Source organism: Ammodytes marinus (genome assembly GCF_949987685.1).
Source record: "Ammodytes marinus genome assembly, chromosome: 10".
NCBI lineage: Eukaryota > Metazoa > Chordata > Actinopteri > Uranoscopiformes > Ammodytidae > Ammodytes > Ammodytes marinus.
In genome coordinates this window covers 25,387,012-25,410,676 of record NC_137214.1, presented here as the reverse complement: position 1 = coordinate 25,410,676, position 23,665 = coordinate 25,387,012, and the positions used below count along the sequence as shown (strand labels likewise).

Below are 23,665 nucleotides of genomic sequence, written 5' to 3'. Positions count from 1 at the left end.
CCAATAAATTGCGAAAATGGCGGATGTATCACGTATCACAAATGATACAAATTAAAACTCATATATGGAAATTGCTATTTATTTGTGTAGCCTATTTAGAAGGTCCAATAAGAACTCCAGTTTCAAATAATTAAATGTTCTGTTGTTTATTGTATGGTTCAGGCTTCATGGGGTTAACTTTAAACCAGGAGAGGCTTCCACTTGTAGTTTTTTATTTTAACAGCTGACTGACTGCAACACCCGAGCAGATCTCGCCTCCGCGAAAAGTCTGTAGCAGCCAGAACATGGCGTGTGTCAGACGGATGCATGTATTTGTGTTGACAGTTTTACTTCTCAATTCTTTAAATGTCGTCTCTTCGTTGTACTTTCACATGGGAGAGACCGAGGAGAAATGTTTCATACAGGAGCTCCCGAAAAGCGTAGTGCTAAGCGGTAAGTTTCTTCTGACCGGGTAAGCGCAACAACTTTAGCTAGCTGTACCTTTCTTTATAGGTCCATGACAACTTCCACTTCCGCAAACGAGCGAACGTGTCACGACTTTCTGTGAGAACCAGACAGATTAACAACAACAACAGCAAAGTGTAACTACCCGGCAGCTTCTTTGTAGCCAGGTAGCCTACAATAGTGTTACTCATTTGCTTAATGAGAGTTGCTGAGTTAGCCTAAACAGAATAAACGCAATGATGTTGTAACGTTTACACAAACGTATGTCATACATTTGTCACATGATAGAATCACTGGGTGTGTCTTGTCATAGTCAAATGTTTGATTATTCGTTGAATTTGAAGTAGCCTAGCTTAATGCAGAGTTGCACATTTATTCTTCATGTGTGTGCCTTACTTGGTATTGTGTTGTGTTGAAAATGCTTTAGGTAAAACTTATGCAAGTATAATCATGAACAAATTACTTTTACTGTAAAAGTAATTTGTACAAGTAGGCCTACTGAATTACTCCGGATTTATTTTTTAAATATACAGAGCAACACAAACGGTACAGAATAGACACGAACATAATATAAAACAGCAATGTTCAAATAAAGATATGTTAAATAACATAATTTTAAATAAAACAATAAATAAGGTATTTAAAAATCAAATGAATAACCCTTGAACTCAAACAATAATAAATTAATTATCTGCCCAATTAAATACATCACCCTTCAAATAAAATGATAATAAATTAGGCTTGTCCAAAATTATATTAATTAAAACCAATACACTTATAACACTGTTGCAATTGTTTTGCACATACACATTTTAAAACAAATTCCTACAATATGTCACTGGCCCTGAGAAAATTATCTAGGTTGTGTTTAGCCCAAAAAATATAAAACACACAAAATTAAACTTCGTTACACATCAAAACCTGACTGGCACACTCACTCGACGTATGAAACTACAGAGTGGCTGAACAAAGAGACCACTCTCAGACTGTCACACAGCCAGACTGGGGCATGCGAAGTGAGTAGGCTACAGGGAGAACAGGACATGTGTCAAATAAGAACAGTTTCTCTGTAATTGCGAGTGTGTGGGAGTCTGTGTCACTGTGATTGTGTGATTGTTATTTTGTGAGTTAGTGTGATTGAGAGCTTGTGAGTGTGTGAGTTTGTATTTGAGGCCAGGGGTGTGGCTATTGCTCCTCGGAATCAGCGGTTTCTTCCATTTTCTCGACTCACCCAGATAGTCTGTAAAATCTGCATGGAGCCTACATGGCACGGCCACGGACACAACATCGGTGCGGAACCGCAGCCTTTAAAAAAGTCCGCGGACATTGTTGAGCCCTATGACAACATGACAACACTTGTCATGTGACTGAAGTGGCTGCATTTGATTGGCAAGCTTTTGTAATGTGGTTTTTATTGGTTGAAATAGTCACGTGATAGAGATGTTGGCTGAAGACGTCCCGGGGGAGAGAAATCATGAGAGAAATAGCTCTCGCATGTAATAAATAAAATATATAAAAAAATAAGGTAACGACCGTCACGTAGCCAAATGGAACGGCGTAAAAGTACCGTTCTTTCTTCAAATATTTACTCAAGTAAAAGTAAAAGTATGTTGCAATAAAACTACTCCTAAAATTACAATTTATTCAAAAAGTTACTCAAGTATTTGTAACGGAGTAAATGTAGCGCGTTACGACCCACCTCTGCTTTTACATATAAATGGCAATTGTATTTATAGAGCATATTCCATGCAAAATGAAGACACAATATGATTGACACAAAACGAAAGAACACTAAAAGAACATTACATTTATACATTCTGATACATGAACAATAGCCTACACATGTGCATCCAAAGTATTATTAAGTCATGTTTTTCATTTCTATGTATCAATTGATTGATTGCTTGGTCTGTAGCAGCTAGACTCTGCTAGAGCATTACTAAAACCATTTGGACTAGAGTTTAGTTTAAAATGTGGTTCGACTGTTACGCTTTGTGAAAGGGGCTCACAGAGGTACCAATGTCAAAATGCACAACCTTGCCAAAGTCATGGTTTCTCGTGTGTATGTCTGTGTATTAACATCATGATGCAGGGGAGATTCAACTGAAGCTCGACTAAATAGTACATTTAAAAAGAAAAATACAGTTGCATGATTTCCACAAATCATTCAGCTCTACTTATTGGTGCTTCAAAACATAAGATTATAATATTACACATGACTGCAACTTAAACCTATCAACATCAATTGCCAATTAACCGGAGATTATATGTATGTATTGCTTTATTTAAATGTAAAGTTTAACACCCAATTGAAGACACTGAGGAATAACTCCCCATGCACCTTTTTTAGAAGAACAAAAAAGGCAAATCAAACTATTCCAGGAGGGAAGACTGTATAGCATGTTGCTCAGTCTCCTTCATAGCAACCACACATGTAGTATTCTCCTGTTCTTGCTGGTCCAGTTTAGCCAGACAGCAGGCTCTAAATGTCCAGGGCTCGTGCCTCTAGCAGACCCTTTGACTTTTCCAGGGCAGCTGTGATCTTGCTACTCTCCCCTCTGTGTTCAATGGTAACACCTGGCGTCTTTCCACATTTCCTAGCTTCCTCCTTGGCGTTGGAGGTTGGCTGCTGGAGATCATTTTGAAATGTTCATGCTGAGATTTCAGATCCTCCATCTTTAGCCTGAGCCTTATACAGATATAGGCTTTTCAGGCTGCATGACTGCCTCTGTGTCTCTTTCTCTCCTCGCTTTATCTAATGATGTGCACCTTCCATTGTAACTGCAATAGCCTACTTGTCTGAACCAAACTTGGGTCTGAGTATTTAAAGATTCCCAACACTTGACTAGAATCCTCCGTTGGGATCCAAAGGGCTGGTGCTCTCTCTCTTTCTCTCTCTGCAATGCTAATGTCAATACTTGCCTTGAGAAGCATTAATTAATATATTCAAACAGGTTTTGGTAAATGACTGAATCAATAAATATAGATTTCAAACTTTAAATGTCATCATCTCCCTTATATTTTTTCCAAAATAAATGCAAAACAACAACAGACCAATGTTTTCGACATCTAGTGCAATTTCAAATCCAGGACCTAACATTTTTAAAATTGTCCTCAATTCCTCTATTTCTCCAAAAACTTTTTAGTAGCTACACACCTTTGGACAAAAGCGATGGTGTATTAACGACCAAGCCTGGCACATGCCAGCGACGTGTGCAGTTGTTTAGGCAGCAAGTGAAAGGAAGACTGCACACACACACACACACACACACACACACACACACACACACACACACACACACACACACACACACATATATATATATATATATATATATATATATATATATATATATATATATATATATATATATATATATATATATATATACACACACAGTGCAACAGTACTGTTACACTGGTGTTTATATATATATTTTATTTTATTTATTTTTAACTACGTTGCCTGCAAGTGAGAAAAGTTTCTCACAAGGGACAGAAGTGTGGAGCGCTGGGTATGCTGCAGTAGATGGGGCCCCAGCATGAGTTGCACTGTGCTTTACAGTAGCTCAGACACCTATGTGGCACCATTTCGTCATCTGAGTCTGAATCCACCAGCAGGAGGCTCCTCTTCTTCTCTGCTTGCTCTGAAGTAGCTTCACTGGGTTCTTCTTGGATCAGTGCCTCACGGCTGCTTCACACCTTTCTCTCTCTCTTTCCTCTTTGTAGATACCTAAAGTATGTGAGAAGAAGCCATGTTCAGTCATCCATTATTGATGATAGCTTGCCATTTGCATAGGACCTCTTTTTTTTAAGGCAGTTTTGAACCTCTCCATGTAGACTGGGTCCTCATTGGAGACCTATATGGCTGAATGTCTTTAGCATAGTGAATGCCAATGACTGAAGTTGTGTAACACAAATGACAATATTGGGGGGAAAATTACCCCATAAAAAGCTAACGGTGAGATGATGATTCATGCAACAGAGTCTTACCCTATTAGAATTGGGAATCATTTTACCGAATATGCCACTACTACTTGTGGTACACACTGGTGACACTTTTCATTGTCTACAGGTCATTTTCAGACTCAGCTGTTGGATAAACAACAGAGACCAATGCCGGACACTCAGGACACCGAGATATTAATTGTAGCCAGTGATCCTGATAAGGTTGGTAGAATAATTGAAAAAAAACAAGACACTGGACTGTGTGTTATTTGTTGATATTAGTTAACTATTGATTTGAAAAAAAAATAATTGTCTTTTTGTTTTAAATAAGAAAAAAGGTCTCTAAAGACAATTTATCTCTGTGCTCTGCAGGTGGTTCTGTTTCGACTTTACGCCTCAGAGGGAAGTTTCAATTTCACATCAGAGATACCAGGAGAACACCAGATCTGCCTGCAGTCAAAATCCTCCGCCAGAGGCTTACTGGTTTGAAGACACACATTTCTGCTTGATGTTGTTGCTTTATAGTTGTACTTTTATGCAGTTATTTATTAAATGTCACGTTGCCAACCTCAGCTGGCTGCTGAAAGATACATGTCCTTGCTAATGAACTTCCTTTGTTGTCCTGGTCTAACGGCGCAGACAGTTCACCTGGATCTCAGAGTAGGCAATTACACAAACAAGCTGACCGAGCTGCAGCAGAGATTCCATGATCTGACCAAGTTGGTCCTAAAGATCCAGAGAGAGCACAACCACAAGAAGGTGTGTGTGTGTGTGTGTGTGTGTGTGTGTGTGTGTGTGTGTGTGTGTGTGTGTGTGTGTGTGTGTGTGTGTGTGTGTGTGTGTGTGTGTGTGTGTGTGTGTGTGTGTGTGTGTGTGTGTGTGTGTGTGTGTGTGTGTGTGTGTGTGTGTGTGTGTGTGTGTGTGTGTGTGTGTGGTCACGGCCCGTTTACTTGATCTATTTTTTAGCTTTCCTACACCATCTCTCAGTCGTCATCACTGTAGTTTTCACAGCACAGATGCTGAGACCTAAAACTGAAAAGCTCTGCTGAGGAAGAAATTCTAAAGTGAAAATTGCATGTTCATCTTCATTTTTACCACACCAGAAAGTTGAAAACAAGGTCCAAGGTCAATAACTAATTGACTAACTAAGAACGTTCACACTGGGGCATCACCAAACTGTGATCTACAGTATACAAATAAATAGTTACAATATGTCAGTTACACAAAGAAGAGATATTGGAAAATGGATGTAGGTAAATAACATCAAGAATTGTCCCCTTCAGAAAAAATTATTGGGTAATAAATATGGTGAGATAAATATCTAGGGCTATTTTCTTTCCTTGAATTAGCTTGGACTTTGAGAATAGAGAGATGGAAAAGTGAACCCTGCAAACTGTGGTTAGGCTAGTGAGGATAGAAGGATCTGAATGTAACCCAGCCATTGTTTGTGTTGAAGTTCTATGTCTGTTTGATTCACAGCTCAGGGAGGAATATTTCATTGAGGTGATGCACAACACCGATATGTGGATCTTCTGGTGGCCCGTCATCCGCTCTCTCTACGTGGTGGGCTTCATCATGTGGTTCACCAAATCCTGGTAACATGTCTTATTGTGTTTTATTTAAAAAAGGTTGGGTGGTCCTCTCTTAAAGAAAGACGTGACGCACATTTGCACATTTTTATTTATAAAGCCCTGACCGGGAAGCTACCCCAGTGTTTGACTACAATTCTGCAAATTTCAGATGGGCTTTATCAGACCCGCTCCACTGACATGCTCATGTTATATGTTCCATACGCCCGGTCTGAGCTTGGTAAAACAGCTTTTAGCTTCAGTGCTCCTGACTCCTGGAACAACTTACAACTTCAAATTAAAATAAATACATTCTTATCTTTCAACAAATTTAGAGATATTATTTTGAATCTGCCCCACAATACCTGTTACTGTTTTGGTTTGGCAATGTTCTTCTCCACCCATTTTTGCTCAGAATGTTTTAATTGTGTTTGTCTCTTTGTACGCTTGTTGTGTATTTGTATTGTAATACCGCGAAGTCATTGAAAAAGAGGGTCACCCCTCAATTGATCTTTCGAGGTTAATAAAGGAAAATGAAAATGAAATGTCCCATTCTTCTGCTGACTGTGTTGGACTAAAAGTTTGACCATTCTTGTCTGTCATGTACAGCCCTCAGTAGGATAGTGGTGTCTGTATGCAAACTGTCATGTACCTTCTAATAATTATAGTTATAGGACTAACTTCTGCAGGTTCACATGGTAATTTTTTTCAATTCCCCATTGAAAGACATCCATTTCTGAATCAGGCTGGTCAAAGTACAAAAGTAGAATTATTTTTAAGTTTTTACTCAAATATCCACTTGTCCATTCTAAAAGAACAATAAAGGACTGACAGCCCCCTGTAAGACATTTTATGTCTGACATCACTGCCTGCAGCAACCAAGAGAAAAGATTAAAGACTGCTGTTACAACCGACACCTTTTAACACTAAATCCTCTCTCCATTCTGTTATATATGAGGGCCTTTTCAATAAACATTTGATTACAGAATGTAAATGTACGTTATATTTCCGATGCTCCATTAAAGGAAAATTCCTGTTTATTTCAACTTAGGTCTTATTTACATAGTCTGTACATCATAATCATTTGTAATCAACTAGCATTTATTAACAAAAAAATCCATGATCTCAGGGTTGAGACATTCTTCATACGAACAGTTTGTATAAAACCAACAATAAAAAATATTTGGTGTCGAAACAGATTTACATCTTGACATCACATTTAGCAAAATAGACTTTGTTTTATATTTACAAAATGGCATCTAAAAAAAAAAAAGGATTTGTACATTTTCCTGCATCGGTCCACTGTTGATCCGCCCTGCTGCTCTGTGTTTCAGGTGAAGCCACAAATGGTTCTCCTTCAGTACACCTTGGACCTACAAGAGGGAATCACAAAAGGGATAAACTGAGAATGAACTGAATATTTCCAGAAGTATTATAAAAGATTATATTTTGTACTAAGAATCAAAAGACGAATCAACAGATGAGAGCCTGAGTGGTCACCTGGAGAAGGCGGATATGGAGAGGAGCCCGAGCAGGAACTCGAGGCTGTAGAAGCAGAGCAGGACGGCACAGAGCACAAACTCCAGCCGCAGGACGAAGGTCTGCAGCAGCAGGTAGTAAACAGCCAACGCAGCACAGGGGAACAGGGTGAAGAGAGACACACACGAGGCCAAGGAGCGCTCACACAGGTTCCCCTTCCATCCTGACCAAAGACAGCACTTTACGTTTATATCCAATTCAAATATGCAATAAAACACGGATACATTTTTTTACGATTTAAATAATCCGCAGCTATTGTCTACAGTGAGGCAGCAAAAAAACTAACAGGAAGTAGTGGCCTTACTTCAAATCAAATATGTATATGTGTGCTAATTATGTGCATCCTCATTGTATGCAGTTCAGTTACTTAATAGGCAGAAAAGACCTGGGTCTGTGTTTTCTGCCAGTCAGAATATTTTGTCACCGTAAAAGATCCTGAGAGTCTCCAGGCCGAGGAAGAGCAGCAGCAGCACCACATCCAGAACCAGATTATCAGCCGGGTAGGGGAGTAAAAGCCCTGCACAAAACAACAAAAGAAATACAAGTTTGTTTTACTACATCCCCAAAAAACGGACATCTTACATCTAACAATTAAGATGATATTTGACATTTGTTAAATGTAAGAAGTACTTCTGGAAATGATTGGTCACGCAACTCTACTGTACCTTTGACCTTCTTCACTCAGCCTCTTGTATCTCATTTTCAACAACACACAAAAGTTTGATTGTGAAGGAATACATTTGTGAAATGAGTTGGACCCTGTGATGACATCTGAAGATGTCGGTGCTGCACACTTTACACGTCGTCTAATCTGTCAAAGATTTGTATCAATTTCTGCTGTATGCACTTTGTTTTGTACCATGTACCTCTTGTTGATTTACTTTAATAAATAAAAACTGATTTTTTTTTATAATGCTTGAAACTGCAGTTGGTTTCACACATGAACCAATTTTTGGCCAATGAGATTTCAGTCATGTTTTTTGTAATAACCTTCATCATTACACTAGTAAAGCCCTTAGTGGAACCAGGTGATCCAGAAACATGAGCTCTCACAATATAACACCAAAGGTTAAGAAAAAAAAATTGTTTTGAAGAACTGGTGATAAGAAAAAAAATAATAAAAATCACATACTAAAGTTAGGAATGTTTGTGTAGAAGTTTGGATAAGTATTGGAACAAGAACCGTTTTGTCTATGATTGGTCTAATTCAACTAATCATCTTTTTTTTTTTTGATGGATGGATTAAGTGACTTGGTTACAGTAAGTGTTCTGCATTTCTTAAATCTCATACACAATATACCTGGATGTATCACTATGAGGGAAGGGCCTGCCCTGGATGTATCACTAATAATGAGGGAAGGGCGTGCATCTTCTTACAAACCTTTATAGACAAACATGAGAATCTCTGCCAGGTAGAAGGCAGCAAAGTACCAGCTGTTCAGGTAGAGGAGGACCTGCAGAGGGGTGGACGAGAGCTGAAGAAGACAGAGTTAAGGACAACAGAGGGACACATCAGAAACACACACACTCAGCACTCTGAATCAGTTCCATGTGAAGGATACGATTGGTTGACTCCCTGGAGAAAAGAAGAGTAAATACAGCTGTTAGGGGCAAGCTGTATAGCAAGGTTGCTTAACCTACAAACAGTACGTAGGCATACATGTAATTAGTTAGATTGCAGCACTGATTAACAACAGATCAAAACAGTAGCGTGTTGTTTTAGCTAGCTTTTTATAACAGTAATGTTAGTTTCTGGTTAAAGATTCGGCGTTTCTAGATAACAATGCAAAGTTCCAGGCATGAAAGTGTGCGTGTTATGATAAATACATGTAACTCTGCCTACATTAAAAGCTAAACTTAGCTTACTCAACACGACCGTTATCATCCCAACAGCTTCTGTCACACAGTTTACTCTGGACAGTCACAGCATTTAAATACTTAAAATATTACAACTGTGTAAATTAAATATCTAAAGGTTTATTTGGTTCAAAGAAATGTGACTTACCAGGCGCCATCTTAGATTGCCATGGAAACAGCTTGTGGGGAAATGCCTCTTCTTCTGTTCTTAGCTTAACCGAAGCGGTTTTAACTTTCTGCCCCCTACAGGCTTTATGTGGTGGTACTACTACTGCTACATGTCAATGATGATAGAATTTATGTTGCGATTTTTTTTAAATTGCCTCATTGAAATCCTTTTTAAGTTCAGCACACATGGTTAGAACTCATCCATTCCAACCCTCTGCCACTATACAACAATATTTAACATCAGATGTAATCTTTTATTTCATTTTCTGAAATGACAGTGTTGGAAAACATGTTCAAATTCAAAAAGCACCCAGATGTGTAAATGCAAATTTCCATCTCGTTTTTAGACCATTATATGAAGACATAGGCTAAACATAAATGGCAACGGAATACAACTAACATATGACTCATTACAATTTAGTCTGTTGCAGTTAGCTATATCTTGACATTCTTGTTTACATCAACAGCACAACAGGACAATGTCGAGAAACGAGTTGACGTCTATTCTTATATCGTTAACAAAGGCCTGTAATAAGAGAGCTGAATAGTTTGATCTATGTTGCATTTCATGATTTGATAAAGGGTTTTCTGTTATTTAGGCCTAGGCCTAATTGTATTTATTGGAAAATAAAATGTTGACAAGCTGGCAATTTACCAAGCAGAACCAGTCTGTAGCCTGCGAAGACATCAGAAATCAAAAGAAATGTTAGGAGTGAGTATTTTAGTTCTGTTTAGGTAAATAAATAGTCAAATCCAAAGAAATTAGAACTACAACACCCAGCTGACTTATACAGCGCGCTGATTGGCTAGAGCTGAGCGATGGCTTACGTGGCATTGCTGTCCGCGCAGACTCAGTCGAGTTCTCTCCCGGCAGGAAGATGGTGTCTGTCAGGATGCAGTCGTGTGTGTTGTCAGTTTTACTCCTGAACGTTTTCTACAGCGTTGTCTCTTCTTTGTACTTTCACATCGGAGAGACCGAGAAGAAATGCTTCATAGAGGAAATCCCCGACGAGACTATGATTATCGGTGAGTGTCTGCGACGAAAGGAAGTCATTAGCTAATGCTAACTGCTAGCTCACCAACTTCGGCTAGTTAGCTAACCGGCTAACTGAGCTGAAGTTGGGTGTTTCGTGTCTCTTGAGAAAGTAACACAGAGGGTTCTGCTCTGCTGATGTGTTAATTTACAGATTACTAATAAACATACACAAACACACGCTCTGAGTAACTAGTCACTAACTATTCAAGCACCTCATATATGTATTTTATCTCATTGTATCTTAAAGAGAATGCAGTAGTACTGGTAACATACATACAGCTATGGTATTAGATATCGCACATGACCGAAAGAAAAACGCCTGCCTATTGTAATTGTGTGTGCAAGTACAGCACGGCCTGTATGAATGACACATGGTGACACCTGTCTTATATAGTACCGTCTATGGTTGACAATGACAGGAAGTGACTGGAGTATCTCGCCTTGTGGCGGAGCTTTCAGACAAACAGCTGCTCCGACCGTACACCAGTCGTGTGGTTCGTTGTTGTTGTTCATGAGAGGACAAACAGTACTTTTTAACTTTGGTTATGATTTGAAAGGGTCAATGCATCATTAGTACTGTCACACTTAGTACACGTGTATTTAAGATCATGTCAGCTGCTGTGCGACATAGCTGTGATTGGCCCCAGGGCAAATATGTTTCTTGTGACCCCTCCACCCCAAACACAAGCGCTCGCTAGTGCACAAATAGGCACACAAAGCAGACGATCGCTACGTCAACATGTCACCATGCAATTCCATTCTGGGAAAACAAACAGCGCTGACTATAAGCCAAAGCATCACATTTATCAACAGCTGTCATGAACTTATACCACCACAACCCATTGTATCTAACTAACAAACATCCAAGATAGCATTTGCCAGCCAAGCTTACACTAACAAATCAAGTCAACAGTAACGTATACAGTATGTTCACCCATCAAGAAAAGCACAGCAATTAATTATAAGCCTCCAACGTGAATGTCAAAATCAGTAAATATCTCCTCATGACTCGCTACCTTTCGTCTTCTTACTAACTCAAACCTTCTCAACACTGGCAAACACAAATTATTAACTGATGAGTAGACTGCGGAATGATAAAACCAGGACACGTCTGTCTCTCTCTCTGCAGGTAACTATCGGACTCAGCTGTATGATAAGCAGAGAGAAGAATACCTGCCGGCCACTCAGGGTCTGGGGATGTTTGTGGAAGTCAAAGATCCTGATGACAAGGTGAACAAAAAGAACAAGAACATCAGTTATCATGAGCAGCAGACACATCTGTGTGCAGCCCATCCTGGTTTCTGCAGGACCTAACTGGTTTGTGTGTTGTTGTGTGTTTCCCTTAGGTGATTCTGTCTCGGCAGTACGGCTCGGAGGGAAGGTTCACCTTCACATCACACACACCTGGAGAGCACCAGATCTGCCTGCACTCCAACTCCTCCAAGTTCGCCCTGTTCGCTGGAGGCATGCTGGTGAGGGGACGCTGCATTATGTTTTGTGGAACTCCGTTATTCTCCATCTTTTCCTCCAATCCGTCTCCTTTTTACTCCTTAACAGTCTCTACAATCAAATACATTCATAACCACGAGATATTTGCTGTAATTGAAATATTTTTAGTTGAAACTGTTTGGCTGAAGCCAATTTCTCTACTTAATTAAATGTAATAATGTCCATTGTTGTTTTTTGAAAGAAGCATCTGTCAATGTGTGTGTTATTATCAGTCTGCTGTGTCAGACTGTTAAAATAATGAGATGGGTCCACTTTATTACTTACTACTGAGTTTGTGTTGCAGAGGGTTCACCTGGATATCCAGGTAGGAGAACATGCAAACAACTACGCTGAGATCGCCGCCAAAGACAAACTGACAGAGCTGCAGCTGAGAGTCAGACAGCTGGTGGAGCAGGTCGACCAGATCCAGAAGGAACAGAATTATCAGCGGGTCAGTCTTGTTCTTTAAACGGAGTGCATGTACAGCGAAGGACAAATCTTTTCAGTCATTTCATATGTTCATCATCTTAGATAAATATAAAGGCGTTTTGGGAACATGTCAGAAATCTGATGGGTCAAAAACATTGTTGTTCCCCCCCCCTCCAAACGCATGTTGGGAGTCATTGTGTTAGTGTTTCTAAACCAAGTGAAACCAACACATTTGGTTGGGTGTGCTGGAGTAGAGAGCGGTCAAAGACCCAGCCCGAATTTTAGGTCGAAATAGATGTGCAGACTTGCTGTTTGTATGTTTTTGCCCCATTCATTTTAAAGTGGAAATATATATATATTGATTTTGCATTTAAACATCACAAAATGACACAACCAAATTTTATAAATATTTTCGAGGCAACACACACAAAAAACATGTTTCCATCCATTTTGGAAATCAGAAAATTATACATTTTAATGAAAGTGATGCACCTTTTCACTCACCTGTCAAATGTGTGTGTGTCCTCCTTCAGTACCGCGAGGAGCGTTTCCGTCAGACCAGCGAGAGCACCAACCAGCGCGTCCTCTGGTGGTCCATCGTCCAGACACTCATCCTGGTGGCCATCGGAATCTGGCAGATGAGACACCTCAAGAGTTTCTTTGAAGCCAAGAAACTGGTGTAACTTTTCTGCTGTGTGTGAGTGGGTGTAAGTGTGTGTGTGTGTGTGTGTGTGTGTGTGTGTGTGTGTGTGTGTGTGTGTGTGGTCTCTACTGATTGATGCAGTACTGAGCGTTGAGGGTCACTGCTGTCAGAGGATACACTGCAGAAGAGACGGGAAGCAGAGGAGTCCAGCTGCACGATTCGGTCTGAAAACATCTTTAGATTAACATTATGACAGTTTGCCCCACCAACCATGTTTGTAATGAGCCCCTCTTGTTTGCAGTAAGCTATGAGGTAAAGTGTGACAACTCTATTTATTACACAGATAAGTTGTGTTCTGCATATACAGTTCTTAGTTGTCCTGTTGCCTCCACACATCTAGGTGTCACAGCACTGGGGCAAATTAACTACACCAGGCTACATCCACCAAGCGTATAGAGCCGTGTTTTGTTTTCTTTTTGAATTAATTTCCCCTTTTTTCTGCCTCCTTACTCACTGTGCTGAGTACGTGATATGTTACTGGCCACTAGAGATGTCGAGCATGAAGAAACAACATATTGGTTGATAAAATGTCAGGCAACAGTTTAAAGCTCTGAAAGATGGAATAAATAATGATCTAGACAAATCTGTAAAATAACTGGTTTGTGATACATATTACACATTTTACATGACATACAAACAATTGCTGATTTCTGAGGACACACGTTACTAACGCTAGCACCACAGGATTCATGTGGTGGCCATTATACCCACATTAACTTTTAGTTTAAAAGTATCGAAGGTATAAATTGTGCCAGCAGCTGTTAATTATTGCTACTGTCAAGTGCCCAGACTTATTTCCGGCCTCTGTACAGCTTGTTTTTCACATTACCTAAACTTTGACACAGATACTTGATTGGAAGGCCTAAAGAAGCGGATGCTGCTGCTGCTACGATTGAACAATGAGCAGGAAACGGCTAGTAATTCTACATGGGGTGTCTGCGTACATGGACATGTTTGCACAAAGTATAATTTGGCATGTAGTGAAAATATTCATCAGGTTAAAGGTGAAATGATCAAAGCAAATTCGAGATTGATCATTTTGGTATTTGTGACTCAGCTGTCGAGCCTATCAGATATGTCTCTCTTCTTCACTCAGTGATATCAACCAAATGTGTTAGGTTTCTGCTTGTTACTGTGTGAGAAATAATCTACGTTTTTAATGTGTGTCCAAACTGAATGTATGTTTGTGTTCATCTGATTCTGGCTCGTCGTTGGTTTGCTGGTGGAGGCATAGGAAGAATATTCCTAGGATTGTTTGATTTGTGTCTCTCCTGTTTGAAAAGGGGATTTCAGTGACTAAAACTGAGGACTGGTCAAATTTAAATAAAAAGCTTGAAAGCCAACTGAGTGGATCAGGTGAGGAAAAACCTTACATTTAAAAAAAAAAAAAAAAAAAAAAAAAATGGAACAGGACTGTCATCACTAGCTCCTTAAACTGATAGGATGATCTTTTTTCCACTGTTCACATTTAGAATGACAAGCAGGTGGGCCATTCAACTGGTATTGGATATATATTCCTTTTTTTCCTCCTTGATTTCCTGGTGGTTTGTCTGAAACAGTTTTATGTTGCTGGTAGATTACAGAATGTTTATTTTTTTTCTGGGTTACAATTTGATTTGGAGGGTTTAGGCTGGAAGTGGGGCTTGAAGTTATTTAATTTTTTAGAGAGATTCTGTCCATTTGAAATCTGTCTAAAATTGCACTCGAAATAAAGTTTTGTCACATTTGGTTTAAAAGACAGAGTGAATGATTGACTGTTTATTTTATTCTTGTAATATTATCCGAAAAATATCAGTTAAATTAGTATTACTAAAATAAATGGTAATAATATAGCCTACGTTAATTATTCAACACTTTCCAAAACTTGGTAAAGATAATTAAAAGAATACAAAAATTGTAATAAAATACCCAACAATAATGTAAGATAAAACAGTAATACAAGTCACATTAATACACGGTTTGTTTTCTTCTTTTTTCATTGTAGGCTACACTACCATACTTTAATAATGTGCATTTTAAACGTTTTTATTTTGCACAATATCCCCAGGCTCTGAAATCGGTAGGAACCTTCACTGCTCATTGCCACCGTTGCCGTTCGGACTCATTTACAGGTAGCACAGCATTGCAATTGGCTTGTGTTTGTTATCTCGCAGCGTGAAACGATCGTAAAATAATCCGACAGTCGGTTACCTGTTGCTTTAACGTTTATTTTTCACTGAAGACAAACGTTAGTGGAATCTCGGTGGGACGCGGAACAAGGAAAAGGTGAAAATGTTGAACCCGGAGCGGCGCCGGGTATGAACCGCTATACGCTACGTGTACAGTAACGGAGAGGGAGGCTTTACCTGTACGACCACAGACCCCGACCCAGAGCAAACCGGTACCAGATATGGATGATTTAACTTTGTAATTTCCTCACTGTATCCAGGCTGTAGAAGAAGTGACGTGTCGGAGGGTTTATGCGGTTAAAATAGTTGGCATGGTGATGGAGGACAGTTTGCTCTCCACATGAAAAAAGGATGGAGCAGTGAGAAACAACCTTTAGACTTTATGTAACCTATGGGAACATCAAGCTGCTTCGCCTTCATTTAATCTGAACGAACCCGGCGGCAAACATGATGTATTCGTCGAGAAGAAAGCCTGTCCTCTACTTCAAAGAGGAGAGGAGGTAAGATAGAGATCTGTTTGTATTTCTGTTGGTTTTAAATCGATGTTTTAGCCTGTAACTGTTTGTTCCCTTTTCTCCCGTAAGTTCACACAGTAATAATAGCACTCTTTAAATGGAAGTGAAAGGTAAGAAGTATTCGTATCTTAGTTTTAAGTGACACATTCTGTTTCTTTTGGCCTTCCAAGAAATGAGATCTCTAAGGTTCCCCATCCAGAGGAGAAGTGAGTAGTTACTGAACCTAAATGTGGTTCCCAAACTATGGTCCGTGGACATCAAGAGGTCGTTGAATTCGATGATTTATTTGATGGAATAATGCAGCCATGGAATATAAATCCGAGTCTAAGGTTCACTCAGTAGTAACATCAGACTGTTTCAATGAAAATGATGAACAGGACACAATAAGCTACTTCGTTATAGAAACATTTGGTTTGATTAGATTATTTCATTTATATCGAACAATCAACATGCTGTAAAAGAAGAACAAGAATAACAGTAAACACGATAAAACGCAAACGTAGATAAATCCTTCCTGTGGATAACTGGCCAAATAAATCAAATTATAGAAATAAAATATCCTGCATTCTGAATCTAAAACCACAACCTTCAGCTAGACCAGTTAGGTTTGAAAAGTTCACATACTAGTGTTGATACAGATACCAAAACCGTACTTTACTTGATACTGTACTTTGATAAAATAACTACGTTGTTTTCCAAAGCTGTGCAATGTATACCATTTTCTAACCACAAGCCGTAGCACTGGAACTTTCTCTTAAAAAAAGTGTGTGAGACACAGTTTGGGAACCTCTATTGCTGTCTGGTTTGTCTCAATCACATACTGACTGACTGTGTTGTTGTTTGAGTTCTAACCCTCTGACTACTGCTGGCCTGATGCTGTGTTCATGTCGCATCGTTTGTACCTCAGTTCCGAGCAGAAACTGTCTGCAGTGTGGTGCCACACATTTGTGTGAATTTGTGACAGCTCCGATATCTCCCACTTGGTGTGAAGAGCAACAGAACAAAATGACGGCCACAAATAATCCATATCCAGCTAAATCAATTTCAACAGTGTGTTAATGAACTGCTTGCTCACACGATACAAAAGCTGATGTATCGGGTGCTAATACAAACCTGGCAGTTTGGGCAACCATGGCTACATCGAAGCACATGAACTCTCCCTATAGTGTCGGAATAAAACACTATTTTCTTCCGGGGTTTTTTTCACGTATGGCATGCATGCAGCATTAGCTCTTGTTTGTGTCTCTCATGTAATCATTGGCTTTAGGTGTGAGATGTAATCCACAGAATCACACTGTGGCTTTAATAACAGTATCATGCAAGTAAAAATATATAAAGCAGCACATTTTTAAAGACGTTGTGATGTGTTGGGTAACCAAAACTATGAGCGCACGCAGAGATGCTAAAAGCTGCACAGTAAGTGTCAGTTCTCCTTTGTGTTCATTCATTCATGTAACAGTCTCGCTGGTCACAGGAGAGAGACACTGAATAACACTGACTGTTGCGTCTCGTAAAACGGCCACTTACTCAATTCAATCACATTCCATCACAACTGACACAACTGAACTGTGCTTACCCCCACGGAGGAGACGGGTCTCTTTCTAGACATGAAATGGAGTTGAAGTACAAACAATGATCCATCTGACAGCTGAGTAGCCTACACACATAGGGGGGAAAAAATCAAATGTATATGAATTATGATGATTAAGTCAATTAAGCCTAAAACATGTCGAAAAGTTGTGTCAAATACCCCTCACATTTAACATTACGATGATATGTGTGAAAAGTGTTTAGGATGTTTCCCACTCAGGATGCATGGTGGTGTGTGAGCCTGTATAACCACATATTTGACATGCGTCAAACTTGGCGAGTGTGTTGCTGAGGCCTTGGGGGAGTGCAGTGCATTGTGGGAAGTTATTTGGATCAGCGGTTCTACAGAAAACTGCAACACCTTGGTGACGCTTTTTCCATGTTATTAACAGCACCAGCACTTTGAGCCTCTACCGTAATCAATCAAAATTCCCCTGTGTCTGTGTGTGTTTGTGCAGGTTCCTGTCTAGTAAATGTACGGTCTACAAGCTGTTTGGCCTGTGCATGGTGCTGCTGCTGGTGTCTCTGGTGTGGCTGCAGCTCAGTTGTTCAGGAGACCTCTCCTCCATACCTGAAGACAGAGGGCCGGCCCAGCAGCCTCCACCCTGCCCCGCTGACCACCAGGCGTCCACAGCAGACGAGCCGTCCTGGGGCCCTCACAAACTGGCTCTCATCGTCCCCTTCAGAGAACGCTTTGAGGAGCTGCTGGTGTTTGTTCCCTTCATGCACACCTTTCTCAACAAGAAGAAGATCAGACACAAGATCATCATCATCAACCAGGTGGATCACTACAGGTAAAGAAACCCTTTTAGGATGCTTTCACATTTGGGGACCCAGGACCATTGACGAGCACAATTGCACACCAAATGTCAACTCTGACTCAAATATGAACTGAATAGATTTTGGCGATCAAAACTTTAGGTCACAGTGACCTTCTACCGTATTTTCGCTTCTAATGAGCTTTACCTTCTTTAATTCATTGTCTACCAGCAATGTACTTTCGCCGTTAGGCAATTCTAAGCCTTGCAGAGGCATATAACCGCCAAGCGGTATTTCTGTTTTTTTTTCTACAACTATTTTGAGTTTCTTGTTTCAATTCTGATTTTAGAGTCCTCCTTTTTAAATCAGCTTTGTATCCAAAAAGTGAAATCACTTTAATATTGTTGTTGGCCTACTACGTCTTTATCAGGTTTAACCGAGCGTCCCTCATCAACGTGGGCTACCTGGAGAGCGGTAATGACACAGACTACCTGGCCATGCACGACGTGGACCTGCTGCCTCTGAATGAAGCTCTGGACTACGGCTTCCCTCAAGACGGGCCCTTCCACGTGGCCTCGCCTGAGCTGCACCCGCTCTACCACTACAAGACCTATGTGGGAGGAATCCTGCTGCTCACCAAGAGACATTACAAAATGGTACGGAGCAGCTTCTCCTATGGGCTTTGAAAGGGTCTGTGAATGTTGTTCACTGATAATAACCCTTTCCATCAAGTCATAACGTACTTAAAAGTAAGCAGATGATTTTTTGCAATAACATTCCCCATTGAGATTTCACTGGGACTCAAATGAACTAAGAACACATAGGGTAAACTATACCAATGTAGTATGCTGAAATATGCATAGAGATGGATACATTTTACATTTTTTTTTGTGGACAATGCATTTCTTTAAATGTAAAAAAAAAAAAAAACGTTTCAATTCTGAATTTCTGAACTAAACTTCTGATTGGATCAAATCAAAGAGGTGTTGCTGTGTCCGGCCACCAGATGTCACTGTGTAGCTGCGTTTAATAAAATGAGTTGATTTTTTTTGTTGTGAATTGGAAAATAAAGTGGTTAACTTTTTTGTGTTGCAGTGTAACGGGATGTCCAACCGGTTCTGGGGTTGGGGAAGAGAGGATGACGAGTTCTACAGAAGACTGAGAAAAGCAGAGTTACAGGTACGGGTCTCACAAGCAAAGAATGGCATCGAAGTCAAGGCAAAATAAAATTACCTGTGTAATTCATTAGCTTCATCAATGGCCAAAAAAAGCTGTAACTAGGACCATTTTTGGACTCCAGGCTTGAATAATGTATTCAAATTATCAGAATTACAATCTGAAAAAACTAATTTAAGTGTTTTGTGATACGCAATGATTTTTAATTTCCACTACTTGATCAGTTAGCTATATATGATGTATGTATTTCCTGACCCCATTGGTGTTTGCTGTGTTTGTATGCAGCTGTTCAGGCCGAGTGGAATCACCACAGGATATAAAACCTTCCAACACATCCACGACCCGGCCTGGAGGAAGAGAGACCAGAAGAGGGTCGCAACTCAGAAACAGGTACGCTTCAGAAAGACATTAAGTTGAATCCAGGCTAAACTATGAATAAAGTAGACATTTTTAAACAAAACATATCTATTAGGGCTGAGTGGTATCTAAGTGTTGTAAATGTTTAAGCCTTCCCCAAATTATACCCTGGCAATTGTTATTACCGTCCAGTAATTCCTATTTCTACTTCATCTGTAGCCTATTTGTTTTAGTTTCTTGCCTCTACTTGGAAAGCGTTTGAACACATCAAGATGTGACTCAATACAACTTATGTTCCAAGCGAACAACATCACTGCATGTGATTTACTTGTAAAGTATTTTAAGCTGCATTCTTCTACCTCTGAACTCGACCAAAAGTGCATCCTCTCAGTGATGTGCGGGTTCTGAGATGGGCACGTAGATATCGAAGTATTTCCATCTCTTGCCGTCACCTCCTTCATGCCAATGTTGCAAACGGCCTCGGCTGGTTCTCACTTGCCATTTGGTCGAAACCCAAAATGCTCCTGAACTGCAGCAGTTGTATTTCTTTGGGAGGGGGGGGACCAATGAATATGTCAAATAGAAACAGCCACGGCCAGCTGTAAAAGTCAAGCAAAACAGCTGTACTTTTTTAGGGGAAATACCCTATTCACAACACAACCTCCATTGTCAACCCCTAGAACGTTTGATCATTTGACAAACCATTTGATTTCCTGTAGGAGCAGTTTAAAGTGGATCCCGAGGGGGGGCTGAGTAACCTTGGTTACCAGGTGGAGTCCAGACAGGAGTTGAGCATCAGTGGCGCTCCATGCTCCGTCATCAACACCAAGCTGGAGTGTGACCAGAACCAGACGCCATGGTGTCTAATGGCCTAGAGACGGCTGTGGATTCACTTCTGAGTCCCTGTGATTTAACATGGAGGCCACAGACAGATCTGCAGCTGGAATAAACTTCAGTGAAATCACATGTGGCTGCGCTGAGAAGGCTAAATGGTACAGACACACATAGAGAAATACAGAACCGTGTGTGTAGAGTCAAATAGACTACTGTTCCCTATGATAAGGCACATCGCTACAATAACACTGCTGTCTAACGGTTAAGCTGGGAAGTGTATTCAAATCCAATGATGGTTCCCAACAGCCAAACTAGTCAGTTCAATAACAGAACTTTTAAATGTATCAACATGAAGTGGGAGACTTACTGTTGGACAGTTTGGTGTTTGATGGACTGTGGCACCAAACCAGACTAACATGGCCGAACCTGAGCTGATTTAAATTATAAACTTTTAGTTTTTTGTTGGTACCTGCTGGCATGCTGTGAATGCAAACTAGAAGCCTATTTTTAATTTTTACTCTGGGATTGTGCAAATGTAGCAGGCCAGATATGATAGAGGGAAGGCCCCTCTTCACCAGATATCATCAGGGTTTGGTTTATCTCTCTATCCATGTTGGAGAAAATGATCCATTTTAAAATAATACTTCACAAACAAAAGGATTTTGAAACAGTCTTGACTACTAATATTTAGGTATCATGATATTTTTTTCCTGCTGTTGAACAAAGGTCTAAAAGCTGATTGAAACTCTTACAATATAACAAGCGTATTCATTGATTAAATATTTGCATTTGGATGTCCCTCTAATAGAGGCATGTTGCATTCACCAAATAATTCACTTTTTTCTAATAATTACAAGAAAAGCTGTTATGCAATTTGAATTTTCTAATTATTCTAAAACCCCAGATTTATTTTCTTTGATGGATACAATGCGTAAAGCTGAGCCAAACCAGCCTGAACTGAACTGTAGCATATTCAACATTGAGATGGTTTGTGGTCAGCAGGACCTTCGTATGAACCATAAGCGTGAAACTCTAGTGAACACTTTGAGAAAGTATCAGATTTAAATTAAACAGAAACATTTAGACTTGGAAGAAGCCAAAGTGTCCTACATTTTACTCAGTCACTTGTAGAGCAAGACGACTGCAAACGAAGAATATGTTAATTATCAATTAATTAATCCAATGATGATGATAACAAAAATGAACCTATCATAATAGTGCCAAAACATATGGTGACACTTCACATGGCCTTCCGCAGCAGTGTTTTTCAGTACTGACGTCATTTCCATTTTGGCATTACAAACTAAACTACCAAGCTAAGTTTAGGCCTTGAAAATGACTTGTTTTGTTTGATCAACAGGCAGCGGAGCATCCTCACGTGTACAACTTTTAAAGTTTAAAATGTACCCATACCTCCAAGTATTTCTAATGTAGAAAGAGAGTATAGTGCACTGTCAAGCATTTACCAAAAAGCTAAAAGATGTCTTACAACTTTACCTAATAATGATTTCCTGTTATCACAACAAGAGTTTGGATTTACAAGAGCAGCGAGGTGATGATGCTGATTACTGTATCTGTTATCCTTACATTTTATTGGTCGACTCGTGGTATGACCTCACACCCAGAGAGAAGCAAGCCGGAAATGTATTTATGTTATGTTTTCTGTTTTTCTAAATGAACTGCCTCAGCTGTCTGATCCACATACAGTATGAAGATGACTTGACCTCAACGTAAGTCATCTCAACGTTAGTATAGTTAACGTATACTATATAGTTAAATATACTTGTTTATTTCTAAAGGTTTCCAAGTCTTCAGATAAGTCACCAAATTATTGTTCATGTCGGGATGGAAATGAGTGGGGTTTAAGTTTTTATTTTTTTCATAAAAAGCACTTGAAAATGTCCTATTAGGTAAAAGAAATGCCATCTTTATCCTACTCAAAGTTATATGACAAGTTTACGGTAAATTCTCTTCAGATCGTATTGTGATGAGGTTATTGCAAAAAAAGGGTGTTCCAAATAAATGTGTAATTCCTGTAAATGTAGCCTACACCAGCAGACATCCCTATGGGCCTTACCTCCCATGTTGGGAGCTTAAAGGGCTGGTTGGAAAAAAGTGTGAAAATGAGATATACAAATTTTTGGGGGTTTGCATCTCTTTTCACTGAATTATTTGTTGTGCTGGTTTGTGACACCCTTCATTATGATGTATTTCTGTTCAGTTATCCAATAACAATCCTGACTAAAAACTGGAACAGGTTCGGCAGGTATTGTCATTGAGAATTCCTTGAAACAGATCAATGCCAAACCCTTTGAGTTCTTCTGACTCAGTTAATACAATATACACTTAGCTGATGCTAGCTAATGGATCTCTGTTACACTCTGGCTTTTTAGTTATCTATTCAGAGAGCAGCTGACCCTGTCTTGTTCTCTGCTATTGTTAGGTGCCGTGCAACCTTCCAGGGGGCGCTCTGGAGGGGTTTATAGAGCCATACACAACGGTGTTAGGCAGTCTGTGCATTACAGGCCCTAGTGTCATACTGATTTTATTTTCCAGAGACATTGGTACCATGTATTTGTACAATATTCAGTATTTATATAAATTAAAATATACAAAAAACTTACCTGTTTTTCTTTCTGTGTGTGTGTGTGTGTGTGTGCGTGCGTGCGTGCGTGCGTGCGTGCGTGCGTGTGTGTGTGTGTGGTAATTGAGTTGGGAAAGCATTGACTGCCCTGAGCCTATTATCTTGGCTAATGCTGTCTTCACTTTTCGCCTATACTTTTCTACCTTCCTTTTCTCTCCTCATTTGCGTGTTCAGTTTTTTTTTCTGGTGTGACTTTTAACAGTACAACAGGAGTGTGCAGAGGGAGGAATGCAGGTAAATGAAGGTGTGCAGTTACCTGGGCGACGCATCAGAGGTTAGCGGAGCCATTAGCGGGTTAAAACAGCAGACATTTACAGCCAGTTAGTCTGTCATCCTGCGTCTCTAAATGAGCCTCTGCAGAGCCGCTAATGAAAGCTCTCCGCTAATGTCAGTCTTCATTTACCTCTGTCACAAACTACTCTTTGACAGAGAACTACACTTC

At 39.8% G+C, this 23,665-nt stretch overlaps 4 protein-coding genes across 4 annotated transcripts; 3 read left to right on the top strand and 1 right to left on the bottom strand.

Annotated features, from left to right (window-relative positions):
• The first annotated feature begins 272 nt into the window (after nt 1–272).
• Nucleotides 273–7,450, top strand: LOC307256272 (transmembrane emp24 domain-containing protein 9-like). Its single transcript, XM_080035182.1, has 6 exons — nt 273–432; nt 4,520–4,614; nt 4,765–4,875; nt 5,032–5,151; nt 5,872–5,987; nt 7,295–7,450. Exons 1-6 carry the CDS (start codon nt 285–287, stop codon nt 7,296–7,298), a joined length of 594 nt encoding a protein of 197 aa, XP_079891308.1. The 5' UTR covers nt 273–284; the 3' UTR covers nt 7,299–7,450.
• Nucleotides 7,100–9,514, bottom strand: tmem216 (transmembrane protein 216; the record flags this gene model as incomplete). Its single annotated transcript, XM_080036097.1, has 6 exons — nt 7,100–7,333; nt 7,461–7,662; nt 7,924–8,016; nt 8,881–8,974; nt 9,062–9,075; nt 9,505–9,514. The coding sequence occupies 6 exons, from the start codon at nt 9,512–9,514 to the stop codon at nt 7,318–7,320; spliced, it is 429 nt and encodes a 142-aa protein (XP_079892223.1). The 3' UTR covers nt 7,100–7,317.
• An 875-nt stretch (nt 9,515–10,389) lies between these two features.
• Nucleotides 10,390–14,916, top strand: LOC307256737 (transmembrane emp24 domain-containing protein 9). Its single transcript, XM_080035824.1, has 5 exons — nt 10,390–10,550; nt 11,690–11,790; nt 11,907–12,032; nt 12,353–12,499; nt 13,011–14,916. The coding sequence occupies exons 1-5, from the start codon at nt 10,403–10,405 to the stop codon at nt 13,158–13,160; spliced, it is 672 nt and encodes a 223-aa protein (XP_079891950.1). The 5' UTR covers nt 10,390–10,402; the 3' UTR covers nt 13,161–14,916.
• Nucleotides 14,917–15,303: 387 nt separating this feature from the next.
• On the top strand, nt 15,304–23,145 carry b4galt7 (xylosylprotein beta 1,4-galactosyltransferase, polypeptide 7 (galactosyltransferase I)). The gene is made up of 6 exons (XM_080035092.1): nt 15,304–15,848; nt 17,912–18,247; nt 18,643–18,868; nt 19,308–19,391; nt 19,674–19,778; nt 20,465–23,145. The coding sequence occupies exons 1-6, from the start codon at nt 15,796–15,798 to the stop codon at nt 20,618–20,620; spliced, it is 960 nt and encodes a 319-aa protein (XP_079891218.1). The 5' UTR covers nt 15,304–15,795; the 3' UTR covers nt 20,621–23,145.
• The last annotated feature ends 520 nt before the right edge of the window (nt 23,146–23,665 follow it).